At 40.2% G+C, this 17,147-nt stretch overlaps 1 protein-coding gene across 1 annotated transcript in view; it reads right to left on the minus strand.

Annotated features, from left to right (window-relative positions):
- Nucleotides 1-1,233: 1,233 nt before the first annotated feature.
- LOC135932677 (collagen alpha-1(XXV) chain-like) overlaps nucleotides 1,234-17,147 on the minus strand; it is an 86,757-nt gene continuing 70,843 nt past the window's right edge. Inside the window, exons 3-4 of the mRNA XM_065470254.1 lie at nucleotides 1,669-1,713; nucleotides 1,234-1,253 (exon numbers count right to left, since the gene is read on the minus strand). Of these exons, the coding sequence (XP_065326326.1) occupies nucleotides 1,234-1,253; nucleotides 1,669-1,713 (65 nt within the window). The remainder of the gene's footprint in view (nucleotides 1,254-1,668; nucleotides 1,714-17,147) is intronic.

The following is a 17,147-nucleotide window of genomic DNA, read 5'->3' on the forward strand; positions in this document are numbered from 1 at the left end:
TGCAGAATTCAGCATGCCCCTGCCCATCAAGGACTGCATTTCTTCAGTCGCATAAATAATGTCTCTTAAATATCTTTTCAGTTTCTACCCCGTGCAGTTTGTTTTGAGTGTTTCTCCGGGATTCAGGCTGAATCTACTTTTTAAAGCAAGTCAAACACATCCTATTTGGGGGAATTCAGCAGAAATGACTGAACTAAAACTACGCGTCAATCTGCAATTACACCGAGAGCATTCAAAGCTGCGTGCACGTGAGGATGTAGATAAAATGCCGGTTTGTTAAATCTGTCTCCTGACAAGATACTTCAATCCAGTCAGTGCTTCGGTTTGCAAATATTCTACTAAATGTTGTGGCCTGTCATTGCATTTGTTCCCTATTGTCTATTCTTAATAGACCGCTGTACCTCACCAGCCCAGGCATCATGAGTGGCCATGATTGCTTGCTTGTTTCCAATTGATTTGTCAAGAGGAAGCAATTCACATTCTCCGCATTTGCTCTGGCTGAACAGAGACGAAAAAAAATGTGTCTGCACAATGGTGCCATTTAAACTACGCTGGCATGGTGGATGTTTATTGGGAGGTTAAGCACTGCATAAACAAAGCCTGGCGGTATTTCAGATCTGCAGCCAACCGGAACATTGGACTGCTGTCTTTCTGTAAACTCATTTTGTTATTATTATTTTTTTTATTTATTAATTTTTAAAATCTTTAATGGCTTTCAGGCTGTGTGCAGGATCGCTATGGTAATATGCAAATTGGAAAAAACATAAAAGAAGGAAGAAACGTATAGCAGATCCACATCTCGAAACAAAAGCAGGAGCCTTAATTCAACTGGAAATACAGGAAGTAAAAATACTAATACTCAACAAGCAGCTCTCAAATGATTCAGCTGAATTCCTCTGACTTCCTGTGCAAATTCCAGTGTTTGGTTCTCAGTCTACGAAACCAAAGCTGTTCTTTTTCAGTCTGCCTCACTAAGGCTGGGGACTTTGCTTCGCCCTATCTTTCTGCCTTCCTTTCGCAAAGCTAATACTTTTTTTCCAAAGTGTTTTCTGTTTTCTGTGCTCTCGACGCAGAAGGCCGACACACTCCAGATTCCATTATCACTTCCCGCTATCAGGTGAGCGGAGCGTGGACGCAGCTCGGCGCCAAGTACGTGTTCTCGCTGCGAATTCAATTTGCGGTGACACTTCCCGTGCCGGGGAGTGTCACCGCGCGACACATCCCAGCTGAGGCCTAGATGCCCGAGGCCTCAGCTGGGACAGATGGAGGAAGGGGAGAGGGGGAGACTGGAGATCCTGATTACATTATAACAAGTCGCTGCTGAGTTTGTGGAGGGGGTTGAGCTCGGGACAGCATATAAACATATCCACGCTGATTGTAAGCACGGACATCAGCAGCTTCCACCAGGTTTTATTATTGTTACCGGGAAAATACAGTGTTTCTGCAGCGACTGCAGCTCAAACAATCCAAGCGAACGCTGAAACCAACCGGCCACAAATTACACATCTATAAGCTATTTTGGCCTCCACAGATATACAGTGTACTTTTTACATGATTGTAAGTGCAGCATGATTTGCTAATGTCCTCCTGAATCATTCCTTAAACGTTTCTGGATTGAGACAACTCTGTTTGATTCAGACAAACACACAAACACACAAATGTGCATACCAGGGTCTCCATTACGGCCTCTTCTTCCCCGCTTTCCCGGAGGTCCTGGAGAAAAAAGAGAAGACAATGCGATTGTCATTTTGTTTGTGTAAGTTTCATATTCTACAAGTGTTCTCGCTCTCACTTTTACACACCAGAGTGAGGAAAAACCTCCAATGTGAAAAGTTCACATTGGAAAACCAAACACGTTCCAGCCTCACTGCTTATTAAGCATTGAGGCTTTATTTATATGTAGGCATAAGTCGAGGTGGAAGAAAGAACTCCAAGGTCTGCTTCATGCTGTCATTTTTTTATTTCTTTCTCTCCTTTTAAAGGTTGTCTTTCAGCACAGATGCCCAGGTTTGAAAATTGCTTATCTTAACTAGCGTATTTCTAGCGTATTTCTAACTAGCGTATATCATGCTGCTAAAGCTCAGCTGGAGGAGTAAAACAATTACACGCTTAGCCAGGTTTTACACGTTGAAGGCTTGACTAGATCATACAGAATACAGGTAATGCTTCAAAAAAAAGTAAGAAAAAGTGTAAATATCTCTAATTTCCTTTATAAAATGACTTTGAAGTAGTAAAATTAGTCTATTCATGAGACCAGCTGCTAAAACAAATTTTCTTGTTACTGGCTTTTTGTTGTCACTTCCACTGTAAAATGCCAGAATGTTAAAATTTTTAACATTAAAGCATTAAGAGCCCTGCAACCAAGTTTATATAGGTTATCACTTGCATTGCACAGCCGCCAGGATCGACAGTTTGATTATTTTCTATTAATGTACTAACCTTACCAAACTCAGGGCCACTGTAGTCTGTGCTGGGACAGTAGTAGAAAGGCAGCAGCGTTCTGGACTAATTGTATGACAAATCTAAACTAAACTCATTTCTAGTGCCAGTTCGAATGACTTATTAACAGCCTGAGTTGCCTTCAAGGAGGAGGAACTGACGGTCACAGTACTTGCGTGACAGGGTCGGGAGAAGTGTGTTTGTATGCAGTGGTATTCTTTACGCTTGACTAGCAGTTGTGAACAAACACACTAGCTAGTGTGTCCTCCTCAAAACCATCCAAATTCTGACTTAACAAACTGGGTGAACATCAGTCTCAGGCAGTGGAAAATGTGCCATATCAGTGGCTACACCTATAATAAAGGAGTGTTTTTATAAAAGCAGAACTTGAGAAAAGCCTGACAGATATAGGATTTTTGAGACCGATATTGTTATCGATATTTAAAAATTCAATATTTTGATATACTAGCTGATATTTTTTTCCAGGCACAAGAAACATAGATAGACTTCCATTAACACTTGTTCTGTGTAGTTATGTATTTCAAACATGGGTGTTGCCAACAAAGAAACTGCAACGTGTCCACTGGTGGACATAATTAACAGCGTCAACAGCCATAACATGACTGAAGAACGTCTCCCCTGAGTCTTCTTTACTTTTTTAATTTTCAGTTATCAGCCATTATAAATGCAGATATTGCTATATCTGGCAGCACAATGGTGTGGTGATTAGCATTGTTGCTGCACAGCAAGAAGGTCCTGAGTTTGATTTCACCCTTCTGTGTGGAGTTTGCATGTTCTCCCCGTGTTTGCGTGGAATCTCTCTGGGTACTCTGGCTCCCTCTCACAATCCAAAGACATGCAGTTAGTGGGATTAGGTTAACTGGTCATTCTAAATTACCCATAGGTGTGAATGTGAGTTCAAATGATTGTTTGTCTCTATGTGTTAGCCCTGTGGCAGACTGATGACCTGTCCATGGTGTACCCCGCCTCTTACCCTATGGTAGCTGGGATAGGCTCCAATAAATTGATGAGTTCTTTTTTAAACCCTATTTAATCAAAAAATTGCATTGAGTCATCATGTTAGAGGTTCAAGATAATCACAGTCATGAAACAGATTCAGGTGACTCTGAACTCTCTCTTGGTAACGCTGCAGTTATGCTGATGAGGGTTTCCCATGATGCACTGAGTGTTTCTTCTACATTCACCTTATCCTCACTCTCTATGTATTTATACACCGCTCTGCATTTAAATTTTAGTTATAATTGATCTTCTTCCCTGTCTTCCTCCCTTCACCCCCAATCAGATGGCTGCCACTCCCTAAGCCTGGTTGTGCTGGAGGTTTCTTCCTGTTAAGAGAAGGCTTTTCCTTCCCACTGTCGCCAAATGCTTGCTCATTTGGGTTTGTCTGATTGTTGGAATTCTCTCTGTATTACTATAGGGTCTTTACTTTACAGTATAAAGCATCTTGAGGCAGTTTTTTTGTGATTTGGTGCTGTATATAAAACTGTATTGAATTTAACAAAATAAATAGAATTGGTGAAAGTTTCTGAAGAGAGCGCACAGCACAGAATTAATTGAAATGAAATGACTTTGTGACTAGGCTTTCATGTTCAGCTAAAGTATGCAAGTATGCAAAACAATCATACTAATTACGAATCTAAATTGCTGAGATTGACCTTCATACCCTGCGTGCAAACCAGATCCATGCCTGTAAGTATGGTGCAAAACAAAAATAAAAATCCTGTTTATGCTGTGTTTGGCTGATTTATGACATTCCAGATGTGTCATTAGGGTGCAAAACGCAGGATTATGTTGCACAACTCTTTGTATGATGCTAAGTGCTCAATTTGATACCACTGCTTGGCTCAGCCTCCACTTCCAACTTTGCTCCTTTTGAACCCTTTCCAGGATAATGTCAGCTGCTGCCAGTGAAGGGTCCAGGCAAAGTTTAAGGAATGAAACCACAGGTGGAGCCTGACTCTCACTTTACTGTGGTTCATATCAACCCTGGGTTCTCCATAGGTTTGTATTTTAAAAGAAACAGAAGGGGGTTTACTGTGTTTGGCAGTCACGTCATTATTGCTCACTTTGAAATGACACATGACACCTCAGAGAGGAATATTCTGTACGACCAGATGACATCCTTCTGATTTCAGTAGGATATTTCTGACAACCTTTAAGAAAATACTACCTTCGTGGGAGTGTGTGGTCCAGACGAAATACCCTACACGAATTTTAGATATCATCATGATTCCTAATATTCATCACAATATTTTTTATTCAGATTATAGGCTGTAAGGAGATATCGCCATAGAATCCAGACTATACACTGAAAAACTTGGTGAAGAGTGCTCTAAGCCAACAACAATATTTCAGTTTATGAAACATTAATGAAAGAATAACTTAACAATCTCTATAACGGCCAGTCCAAACACGTTTTCAGATGTATTCAAATTTCCTTAAGACAAAAAAAAGTGACCAGAACCTTTTTTAAAAAATGAAATCAACAGCTGGATTCTAGGACGAGGGGAGACATTAGGCTGCATGTTAAGGCAAAACATCACTCTTGCTCAAAAACATTGTTTTGGCCCGCTGTTTTCTCACAGTATCCCGTGTACAGCGGTTTCGGAAAAAAATGCGGCCGGGAATGTCATGACGTGGGTCACTAACTACGAACAATCTGTTGAAAACTTTTCAGCAGATTTTAAAACTGAAAGTGAAATAAATCAGAGTGAATTTAGTGTTCGTATTAAATGTTTGGCCAGACGAAGATTTTGGTCAGACATAACAAAAATGGACCCTGTGGTGTCGAATATTGTGTTTTTACATTGTGTTATTTGGTGGCTTTTATATTTGAGAAAGGAAGCAGCAGAGAGCCACATTACAATGCACAACCAGGGATTACGGTTTGGCTTCTTTTTTTACTAGGCTACACTGACGGTAATGTCAGTCCATTTGTTTTCAGTGACTACTGTAGATATACTCACATTTATCCTAATGGTTGCGGTGATCCCCTCACATCTTTATATAATGAATTACAAGCTTATTTTTTCAGCTGACCATAAATTTACCAAATATGTCCAAAGTGGGCTGAAAAACTAAGCTAAAGCTAGAGTGCCAAAAAGTGCACTACTTTAAATAGCTTTGTCTTAATATCCTTGTCTGTGTGATGTACCATTACACTTTATGGATGCACCTTACTCATGGCTCAATCACACTAGAGTATAAACAGCATGGCATTTGCCTTTTGACTAGGAAAACTGTGATTTTCCAGTGTCTGCCGGGAAGTAGTTAAGGTCGTTACGGACCAACCAGATGTTGTCTGTGCAGGGCCCTCAACCTCTGGACAGCCACTTTGATCACAAGGTGATTGTACATATCACCTGGTAGAAGGTAACCAAACAACCACAGGCTGACTCGGGCTGACTGCAATCACTCTCAGACAGATAATAACTGACAATAATAGCCAAATAATTTATAAACACAGGCAGACTGCCACCAAGTAGCAGTCAGTTAGACAGAGTCTACACCAGTGAGCGCAGCTTATCTGTGTTGCCTATTCTTATGACAGAATACTCGACTCAAAAAGTTGTATTTTGAACATATACCCATATATATATATATACATATTATGGAGCAATTTCTGTTTCGTACCTTCAGTGTTCTGGCTGGACTCAATGTACCTAGTTAATATGGATTTCTGTTTAATGACAATTTCTGTATATGTAACACAGTAACAGATTTTCAATCGATGACAATAGATTTGCGACTATCCCAGTTATTCAACATGTCAAAACAACCAGATTAATTTCCAATTACTGATCCAATTACTTGGCACTGATCTTATTCAATTACAGAATCATAGCTGATAGATGTAACATCTTTTTGCTGTAAGACACAAACAGCAACCGACTGTGAGTATTAGCACTAACTGCAGCATGCGCTAATCAAGACACTAAATTACACCACAAAATAAGCAATGGCTGCTGTACACTGTTAGAATAAAACATTAAATATCACTGGCAATATCCACCATTCAAGGAAAATCTCGCTGAGTATCTCAGTTTTGTTACCTTAACTGCAAATATCTCTCAAAGCTATGTCTGAAAAACACAGTTTATTGAACAGTTTCTGTGGCATAAAATCCAAATAAACAATGTGCTTTATTGCTCTATATCCTTATCCAGCAAACCTCTGATATGAGGTAAAAACACACTCACACAGGCCAAGCGGTGTGACCTGGCCAGTCAGCGAGCAAAATTTCCCTCCTTAGTGCTAGCGACTTTTCTTTCTTTAGTTTGTGGTGATAACATCATGTGGACTGTGATCAATGGTTACATGTTCTTGTTAGGCTAGTAGAGTAGTTTATCGAAAATATCATTCACAAACCTGCTACAACAGACAATTCAACTATTTACACTACTGCTAAACATTAATAGTTAACAAAAATCTAAATATTCATATAAAATCTGCTTTTGCATCTTAATCTAGAAGTTTTTAAATTTCAGTTAACATAAAAAAGCTTTAAAAAATTAACAGTTTTGGTCTTGAGCCTTGTTTTTGTGCATATGCGATATAATCAAACACACTGTGAAAAGTAACTTTGTTCACTAAAATTGTCAAATTGTCATTTGTAGACAGTGCCAGTCAAAGCAGAAACACTGCTTTAACACGATAATCACTTCTCTACGGCAGCGACGGCATTGTATTAACTAAACTGATGGATATAAACTGTGACTTGATTGGTACCATGTTAGCTGTGAGAGCAGCATGAAACCATCAGCACAATAATTTTCTGCTTTCTTACAACGCAGTGTGGGATTTTTACACCCCGCAGAGTGTTATTGGTCCAAAATATTGACACTATTAGTCATTCAAAAGCTATTTGGAACAAAAAAAAAAAAGTAATTGGCAGCATTGTGAAACATGCTGTTTTAAGCCATGGCTATATTGTTTTTGAATAATTCTACTCATGCCATTCATTACAACATTATTTCAAAGCTATGCATTGTTTGACATAATAAATTTCTTGTTTATACTTCATGGAATTGAAACATAATTGCCTTTTAGCACTGCCCACCATCCATAAAATACAGATTGGTCCGGCACAGCTAACAGCACAGAGAATCCATTTCGCCTTTCTCTCCAAATCAATCAGTTTTAAGTGAACCAGGCCCCGGCCGGACTCATTTACAATACCAGCATTGTTACTGAGCATGATATACATAATCAAACCATTCAAAGCTTCCCTCTCAAAGTAATAAAGCGGTCCCTGAGAATAAAAGTGAAAATTATGCCAGAAATAGCAAACAGGGTACCAGCTTCAACCTCCAAAGTAAATCAAGTTTGACGAGAATTGGCTTTAGATTTCACAGTAAGCCCAGTTGCACCATTCCTGGGTACGGTGAACAAATTGAGATGTTTTCTGAAACTGCAGCCCGAAATCATACACAGTTTATAATGCCCCTTGTTAAAATGTCATCACGAGTGAAGCTTAAAGGTTTTGATCTTCAACACGGTCTGTGTCACTTGCTGTGGTCTCTTTAATTGCAAATAAAGAGGAAAGCAAAATGTACTTCTGAGTGTTCATTCAAATGCATCAATGGTTTCTGTTAAAGACGGAAAAAAGCCTAAAATCAGCCGTTTTGAAAGACTCGTTTGTTAATACCACAAGCAAGATCTTCTTCTTGAACTGAACCTACAGTGCAAAAGTCTTCAGCCCGCCACTCATATATTCAAAAATCTGAAAGCATAATTGGAAATACAGTATATAAGGACAAATGTGTATAAAGAGTTTGTACCATTCTAATAGGCTTTAAACTCAACATTTGGTATGACCACCTTTATTTTTCGAAAAAGCCTGAAATCTAACAGGCAAACTTTTCTCTCATTCTTCAAGAAAAGTTCTTCAGGTTTCGTGAAGGACATTAAAAGATCTCCTTTTAATGTTGGCTGTCTTTTTTTCCATTCCCTGTTAACACAATCCCACACTGCTTCAATAATGTTGACGTCTGGGCTCTGGGGAGGCCAATCTATGACTGATAATTTTCCACAGTGTGCTTTTCTATCCAGGTATACTTTCTCTGCACACTTTCCAGATGGTACTACAGGGTGGGCCATTTATTTGGATACACCGTGATAACATGGGAATGGTTGGTGATATTAAAGTCCTGTTTGTGGCACATTAGTATATGTGAGGGGGCAAACTCCTCAAGATGGGTGGTGACCATGGTGGCCATTTAGAAGTCGGCCATCTTGGATACAACTTTTGTTTTTTCAATAGGAAGAGTGCCATGTGACACATCAAACTTATTGGTAATGTCACAAGAAAAACAATGGTGTGCTTGGTTTCAACGTAACTTTATTCTTTCATGAGTTATTTACAAGTTTTTCTTTGTTCACAGCCATTGACATGTCGAAGAGGTTAACATGTGACGAGCGGCTCGAAATTGTGTTGATATCTGGTGAACGCAGTAACCGGGTCATTGCAGCAGATTTCAATGCAAGACACCCTACGAGACCACCCATCTCCCATGCTACAGTTAGCAAACTGCTTGCTAAGTTTCGTGAAACTGGTTCAGTGTTGGATTTGCCAAAATGTGGACACAAGAAAACTGTCACTAACGAAGAAACATCAGTGGCTGTAGCTTCATTCAGCAAGAGCCCACAGCGTAGCACTCGCCGCACGTCACTGGAGAGTGACATTAGTCGAACATCCCTTCGGCGGATATTAGCTACTCACAAATAGCACCCTTACAAACTCCAGCTACTGCAGCATCTCAACGAGGATGACCCAGATCGGCGCACAGAATTTGCAGAATGGGCAAAACAAAAATTGGAACAGGACCCTCAGTTCACGCAGAAGATTTTGTTCAGTGATGAGGCAAACTTTTATGTGAATGGTGAAGTTAACAAACAAAACCACCGCTTTTGGTCTGACACTAACCCACAATGGATGGATCCCTCCAAGACTGTTGGAACAACAAAAGTGATGGTTTGGTGTGGTATATGGGGTACAACGATAGTGGGTCCATTCTTCATCAATGGAAACCTCAAGGCCACTGGATATTTGAAATTGCTACATGATGATGCGTTTCCCTCTTTGTGCACTGAAGCTGGCACGTTCCTGAGTTTTTCCAGCAAGATGGTGCACCACCACATTATGGGTGCCAGGTCCGAGTATTCCTAGATGAACAGTTTCCTGGAAAGTGGATTGGTCGTCGTAGGCCAGTTGAATGGCCCCCAAGGTCTCCCGATCTGACCCCCTTAGACTTTTATCTTTGGGGTCATCTGAAGGCAATTGTCTATGGTGTGAAGATACGAGATGTGCAGCACCTGAAACTACGGATACTGGATGCCTGTGCTGGCATTTCTCCTGCGGTGTTGCTATCAGTGTGTGAAGAGTGGGAGAAGAGGGCTGCATTGACAATCCAACACAATGGGCAGCACATTGAACACATTTTATAAGTGGTCAGAAACTTGTAAATAACTCATGAAAGAATAAAGTTACGTTGAAACCAAGCACACCATTGTTTTTCTTGTGACATTACCAATAAGTTTGATGTGTCACATGGCCCTCTTCCTATTGAAAAAACAAAAGTTGTATCCAAGATGGCCGACTTCTAAATGGCCACCATGGTCACCACCCATCTTGAGGAGTTTGTCCCCTCACATATACTAATGTGCCACAAACAGGACTTTAATATCACCAACCATTTCCATGTTATTACGGTGTATCCATATAAATGGCCCACCCTGTACATCATGGATCAAAATCTGCCTACATAGTTGTCCATCAAACTCTATCAAATTTATCTTGGCATTTTTAGTATTTTTCATAGACTCATCTAAAGAAATGGGAACAAGTCATGTGCTTTTGTGACAGGTTGCCACAAAAGCATACAGTTTAAAATGAGTTCTTCGCTAAGTTGTCTGTTATGTGTTGACACGAGACGGGTTCTTCCATTGAGTTAGGTGCCTTTTATGCTTAAAATGTTCAAAGGTCAGTGTTAAGTGGCTTAACAAATGAAAAACATTGCTCTGAATATGGTCAGGTACAAGCACTCCAATGAAAATTAATTCAAAGAAATATCCAAAGAAAGGCTGTGAAAGACCTTCAGAACTGTTTCTCAAAACCACTTTAAAAATGACAAGAAAGTCAGTAAAATATAAAGAACTGAGGGGTGGCTCAATACTTTGCACAGTAATGAAGCCATTTGTCCATGACTCATTTTAAGACTACTTATAAATTTAAATTTTAAGCAGGCAAATCTTTGGATACCAAAAGCACGGCACACTGACCTTGCTGTTTATTCATAATAATGTCCACACAATGTCCAATATAAATGTCATATTAGTTCAGTACTTCTAACTACTTCAGATGGTAATGATTCAGAAACTGACGTGAACAAAATTTGTGGGATTTGGTTCAGTTATGTTAAGTGACACTGGCTTTGTCATGACTGTCAGGTCCCATCGTGACTAAAGTTGTGCTTCATTGTTGAGTCGATAAACACTATAATATCACAGTGTGGCCCAAACTAGCCTCAGACCTTGGCTCTCAAAGCTGAGTTGAAATGTTCGGAATATTTCTAATAACAAAAAAAAAAACTGTTATGATCAATGTCTAAAGCATTCCAAGGATTTAGGAAGATTTGGTCAAAACAGACTTTAATATAGTCCATTTAATCCCACAACATGGATGGATGAGTTTATTAAACCTGGCAACCCTTGGGTATCCAGGTCAGAGGAACTAAAGCTGCACAAAAGCTGGCTTTCTACTGTACAATCATCTGTTACTTTACAAGTACATTTTTGTGGAAACGTCTGGCAAAGACAAAGACATTCTTGATCCAAGATCCTCATTACTCGGCATGACAATGAATAAATCAATACGTGAAATGCTAATTCGCGGAACAATGTGTCCACTGTCCAAGGGAGAAAAAAATGGAAATTTAACCACGATTTTACAATCATCCTTGTCTATGAATGTCACTGCTCTCTTCATCTGTGTATTGTTGTCAGAAATGGGAAATGCAAAATCTAAAAGCAAAGACAGAGACGCAGAAGACTGCTGCTCACAAAAACCTCAAGTCAGCGAATTTACCGAGCTAAAAAAGAAAAAAGAATAATAATAAAGTGCTCAGTGTCAAACCTGACAGACACATGTGAGGATCACGTCGAAATTTTTAATAATCTGGATCTTCCATATTGCGCCACGTTGAGCAAATTCAATCCAGCTTGCTGAACTACTGCACTGGCCCCTGAAGTCTGTGAGGTTACGCAGATGCAGTCCAACATTAAAGTGCATCTGTGCTCCCCTCACACAAACACCTGATTCTGAAGAGTCAACGGAGTGGTACAAAAAGATAGATGAAGATCTGGATTGTCTCTCCATCAGTTTTACACCCCTCTTGGGAACATCACTCACGGGTATTGTTGAGTGAAATAGGAAAGTCCTCTCAAACTTGAGATCGGCTAAGTTAGCCCCAGAAGGAAGTCCTTGGACTCTCATTGACCCTACCTACCTTTACTAACCCCATCACCTCCCCAACATCGTTCAGTTTAAGAGAGATAAATAAGTCAAACAAAGAGCTTCTTGTCAAAGAGAAGGTTGTTAGGCACTAAAAGGCTCCAAAACCCAAAATGACCATATTACACTCTAAACATTAGCAGCAGCATGTCAGGTGGACTCCCTCTTTATCATGTCTAATGGCTTACTCAAAGAACAGAAAAGTTGCATGGATTATGCCAACTGTACCAATGGTTGGATGTGCGTACTCTGACGTACAGCTTGCAGTTCGCATTCACATAGCAAGCTTCACTTGTGTCACTAGAAGTTCAAGTCCTGGAAATGAGAGGCAAGGTTCCAAATTCTTGCAATCTGATACAAAGAACAGACTACAGCATGGTCAGCGTGTATAGTTACGTCTTTTCAAAGAGCAACCCTATTATCAGCCATGTTTAATGGTAGCGGTTCTTTAACTGCCTTCAAACTGTTGGGGTTATTTTTCTTGCGAGCCAAAAATAAGCGGCAGACTGTAACACGTGCAGGTAAAAGGAAAAAAAGGTTTGTTAACTTGTTTAGAGAGTGCTAAGCTACTAACCCTAAACCCCAACTACTTCTTCTTCTTTACATTTTTTTTCTTGTAACAGCTTCTTGAAGGTTTTTGGCAACTTCATATAAACAACAAACTCTGCAAAAGAATTTGGGGGCCTATTTTAATTTTCCCCAGACCCGCATTTAAATCCCAGCCCGACCTAGAAAAACAGTGTTTGAAAGGATATTTCACATTATTCTCTGATTCTGTGGCATATATCTTCATTATCGTTATTTCCAACTGCATTAACTCCGACGCAACGATTCCCTGAATAAATATGATGATTATAGTCATTTCCTAAATACTTATTTTCAATTATATTTAATTCGTTGCCCCAAAAAGAGAGGCACATTGTATCTGATTTTTACATTTACTTACTGTCCTCTCTTTGTCCAGTCATTTTGTCACCGCAGAAAATCTTCTCCAGTGAGCACTGTATTTATTTATCCAGTCCATTGCAATGCTACAGGGCATTTCCTGTATCTATTTCAGTGCCAATCAAAAGCCATTACACAGACATCTTTGTATTGTCTCTGCAACAAATGCATTGTTAGATGCAGATAGATTTGTTTACAGAGTGCTACTCAAGACAGTATAATCACTTAGCTGGAAAGTTACAGTAAAGCAAAACATCTCACTGATTACAGCCTAAATGTAATCTACTGAACAGTCATGAGAAGTAATGAACAGCGACGCCCGCCTCATAAACTCTAATGAAACTCAGTTCTGTCATTATTAATTACAAGACGCCATGAAAAACATGTTGTGTTGTTATTACGTTAAAGTTCAAACTAATTCACAGCACCAACAGCCCACTGGTTAATGTCAGAAAGTCCCAAGATATCACCACGAAGCAATTGGAAACTAATTACACGAACCAGGATTCATTACAACGCAGAAAGCAGATCCTGATTTTTTATTTTTTATTTTAATGAGGCATGTTTTCTGGGAGCATCCCTGCACACCCTCAGCAGTGGTCAGGGTATGTTGTTATCAGCTTGAAATGAATTCATTTCTCCATCCATCCCTGATGAATAAGGCAATTTTGTGCCTGTGTATGTGAATGTGGTGTGTGTACGTTGGCTGGGTTCTGCGCTGCGTTTGTCCAGATGCCAGTTATCAGTTCATTAAACCAATCAATCCATTAGGATGTGAGGAACTGTCTATCGCTGCAGGCTCCATTAACGCTGCGTCAAGCAGACTGAAACCAGTATTAAAAAATGCATCTTCCTCTCCTTGTGCCACAGTAAAAAAAATGAATACAGTCTCCCAGTGTTACACTAGTTGAAGGCAAAGAAACTTTTTTTTTCTTTTTTACAGCACACTGTCAGTTAGGACAGTCCTGCAGTCGTCTTTCAAAGGTAACCTCATAATAAAGACGTACACTCACTCAGACACGTTTAACGCCCAGCTCCGTGGACTGAAAATCATTACAGAACCGAACAACAGCTTTGTCACAGAAGACACATGACGTGACTATGACTATGGTTGGCAAGCATGCGTGGATCATCCACGTTTTCGCTTCGGTTCAGTGTCAAGGCTTGAACGCTCCTGAAGAGGAAGTAAGGCCTTTGAGAGAGAGCCTTTTCATCACCTTCAGAGATCAATGTGTTTTCCTCTGGCAGCAGGCTCTGTGCTGGGATACTTGAGACCCACCCCGTTAGCTGCACACTGCAATTATCCTCCCCACAGAACTGACTGCGGTCGTGATGGAAGCAGAACACGCTCCCTGATGAGGGGAGGTCAGTAATAAGCCAATCGATCGGCCAAGTCGCGTCGCTTTAATGCAAGGAGTTAAACTGGCACAGTCGGCCTTCCTGACGACTCTATCAGGAACCTTCACTGTATCCCGAGGACATTCCTGGAAACATATGCTTGCATTCAAGGGAGTGTTACTTATGGGTAACATCATGATCGTTAGCTATACCGTTTCATCTTGTGAAAATGAAAAATAAAAACGCCAGGATGAGCCCAGCTTGGCTTGGCAACGGTGAAGTGTAATCCACAGTGGAAATGAATGGTTTCTTTTGAGTGTTAACCAAGTCATATCTTGGCATGTCCTCCCCCCCAGATCGCACAGGGGCTCCCAATCTACCAGATAAATAAAACCTAATCTAATTGTCATGACAAAATCGCCGTCTAGAGCCAACAGTCTAGTCAACTTTCACTGAACTGCAGCTTCATCCACCTGTGCCTTCATTTCAACACTGGTCTGTTCAAATAACAGCGTTAAGGAGGGACAAAGGGTGACCAAGAGTTAATTATTTGACTCGGCATATACCAGTGTTTCCCGACCACTGTGCTGTGGCACATAGGTGTGCCGTGAGAAATGGCCAGGTGTGCCGTAGAAGGTTATCTGGTTCCACCTGATTAGTACTCTAAGCCAGCAGTCCCCAACCCCCGGGCCACAGGCCAGAGACCGGTACCGGTCAGTGAGTCGTTTGGTACCGGGCCGCGAGAGTTGAGGCTCGGGTGTGAAATTTATGGTTTTCAGGGTTTTTATCGTTTTTATCGTTAACTCAGTTTCCCTGGGTCTTTTCCCATGTGTTATAAATAATTCTTCTTTTTTTGGTACCGGTACTGGTTTTATTTTGTTGTACTTATCCGCGACACCTTAAAGGCTGGTCGGTGAAAGTATTGTTGGACATAAACCGGTCCGTGGCACAAAAAAGGTTGGGGACCACTGCTCTAAGCAACTGGCGTGAGTAATGGGCAGAACAATTACATTCTCTTCCACTAAAGGACAGTACAACTACCTGCCCCAATTAAATGGGTTGCCAACTGCCAGTAAAACTGAAGAAGACAAAGAACAAATTACATAATGGTCATACTGTGAGACGACACAGTACGTACTACCAATAGATAAATATTTGAAAAGAATCTGACCTGGGTCCCGGAGAAAATTCCGACCCAAACGGAGGCCCTAGCATGAGTAGCGGTCATGAGAAAGCAAAAAAAGTATACTGGGGACAAACCGAACCAATTCCGCTGTGCCTGGTGCGCGGAGAAAAATTATCAATATGCATTTTGTGACATTTTTGTTGTGCTGTGTGATTTTTCGAATGTGAAATATTGGATTCTAGTGAAAATCTATTTCAACATAATCTGACCTCTAAACTGATTTGACCATTCAGGTTGGGAGAGTCTAAATTTACCCTTTTAAAGTGCAGCTCTGAGGCATCCTGTTGAACACCAAGGAAACTGAGGACACATGGAGACGTGGCCAAATGGCTCTTCAGGGGATCAGCCAGAAGATACGTTGAAAGCTTATGAAGGGCGTGTTTGGCGACCATTGTATCGAGCATAGTGATGGCGACATGCATAGTAATACATACCACGCCTTCTTCTGTGTGTGTGCTTGAGCTGCTAAAATAGTCACAAGAGGATTTCTGTAACTGGGACATAACGTGCATGATTAGCTTCAAATGATCCTTCTCTTGTTCAAGTTCAAATGAAATACTTTATCTGTGTTTAAGACTTTTGTGGCTATTAAATGTCACATTGGAATCGCGTGTAACCCTATACCTGCTGCTAACGGACGCTATGACTGCTGGCTGACCTTATCAACACCAGAGTTGTGAGAGCCAATGTGTATGTGTCTGTGGTGTGTGAGTGTGTATATGTGTGTGTGGCTGGATTTAAAAGACATTGGCCTATACAATATGGACCACAGGGCCCCAAACTACTCAAGGACAGTTCTTCAAACCAATGAAGTCACTGGAAAAAAGCCAGCAGCGCTCAAGTCCAAAATGCTATTACAATACTCAGCTATTTTAATAAACTAGAATACAGTTCGTTATCCTGATTACATTAGTGTCATGTTTGGTTGGATACTGTAGTCTAGCCAACAACTAGCATGGTTTGAGGCAATCAGAGGTAACTATTTTTTAACTGCTTGTGGTTGTTCTTGTTTTTTTAACTGTACAGACGCTACCACAGCAAATGCCTTTCAGTTCAGACGGGAGTCAAAAGAAGCCATAACCACCGTTGGTCTTTACTTTCTTTACACCAAAGATTTGATTGATCAATATTGACAGCTATCGATAAAATGAAACCAGTACCATGAAGTTATGTTCGGTGTGGAATCGTATTACTTTCTGTACAATGACCCTTTCCCTTTCTGACAATCCCCAACATTACTTGTACTGAAAAAAATATTACATGGTTAGAGGGTTCAACTAAATTACAAAATAATTTAGCAGTCACAATAAGCAGCTTTGCAGCAATTTTATTCTTTAATGACCCAGTTCAATCTAGTTGGTTATCTTCAGGGGAAAATAAAAATTCAATTTTTCTGGTTCAAGTTTATAAAATATGAGGATTCCTAGAACTTGACTGAGTTTCTCTTTTTTTTTCTATCACTGTGAATCTATTAGCTTTGGATTTGGAATTTGGATTTGGTCTGGCACAAGAAAGTGTTTATATATTTTCTTCTTCTTCTTTCTCTTCCTTTTAAATTTAGGCAAACTTATCCTCAAATCTAAGCTAACACAATCCCACTGTCTGGTCAGTAAAGCTGCAGTTTCACTTATGTGCGGGACGTTTCCATTCCCTTTGATCTGATTTGGTTGGGACTCCGGTATTGTTTTTTTTCCTTCACTCTTTAAT

The sequence above is a fragment of the Pelmatolapia mariae genome, linkage group LG3_W, assembly GCF_036321145.2.
Source record: "Pelmatolapia mariae isolate MD_Pm_ZW linkage group LG3_W, Pm_UMD_F_2, whole genome shotgun sequence".
Classification (NCBI taxonomy): Eukaryota; Metazoa; Chordata; class Actinopteri; order Cichliformes; family Cichlidae; genus Pelmatolapia; species Pelmatolapia mariae.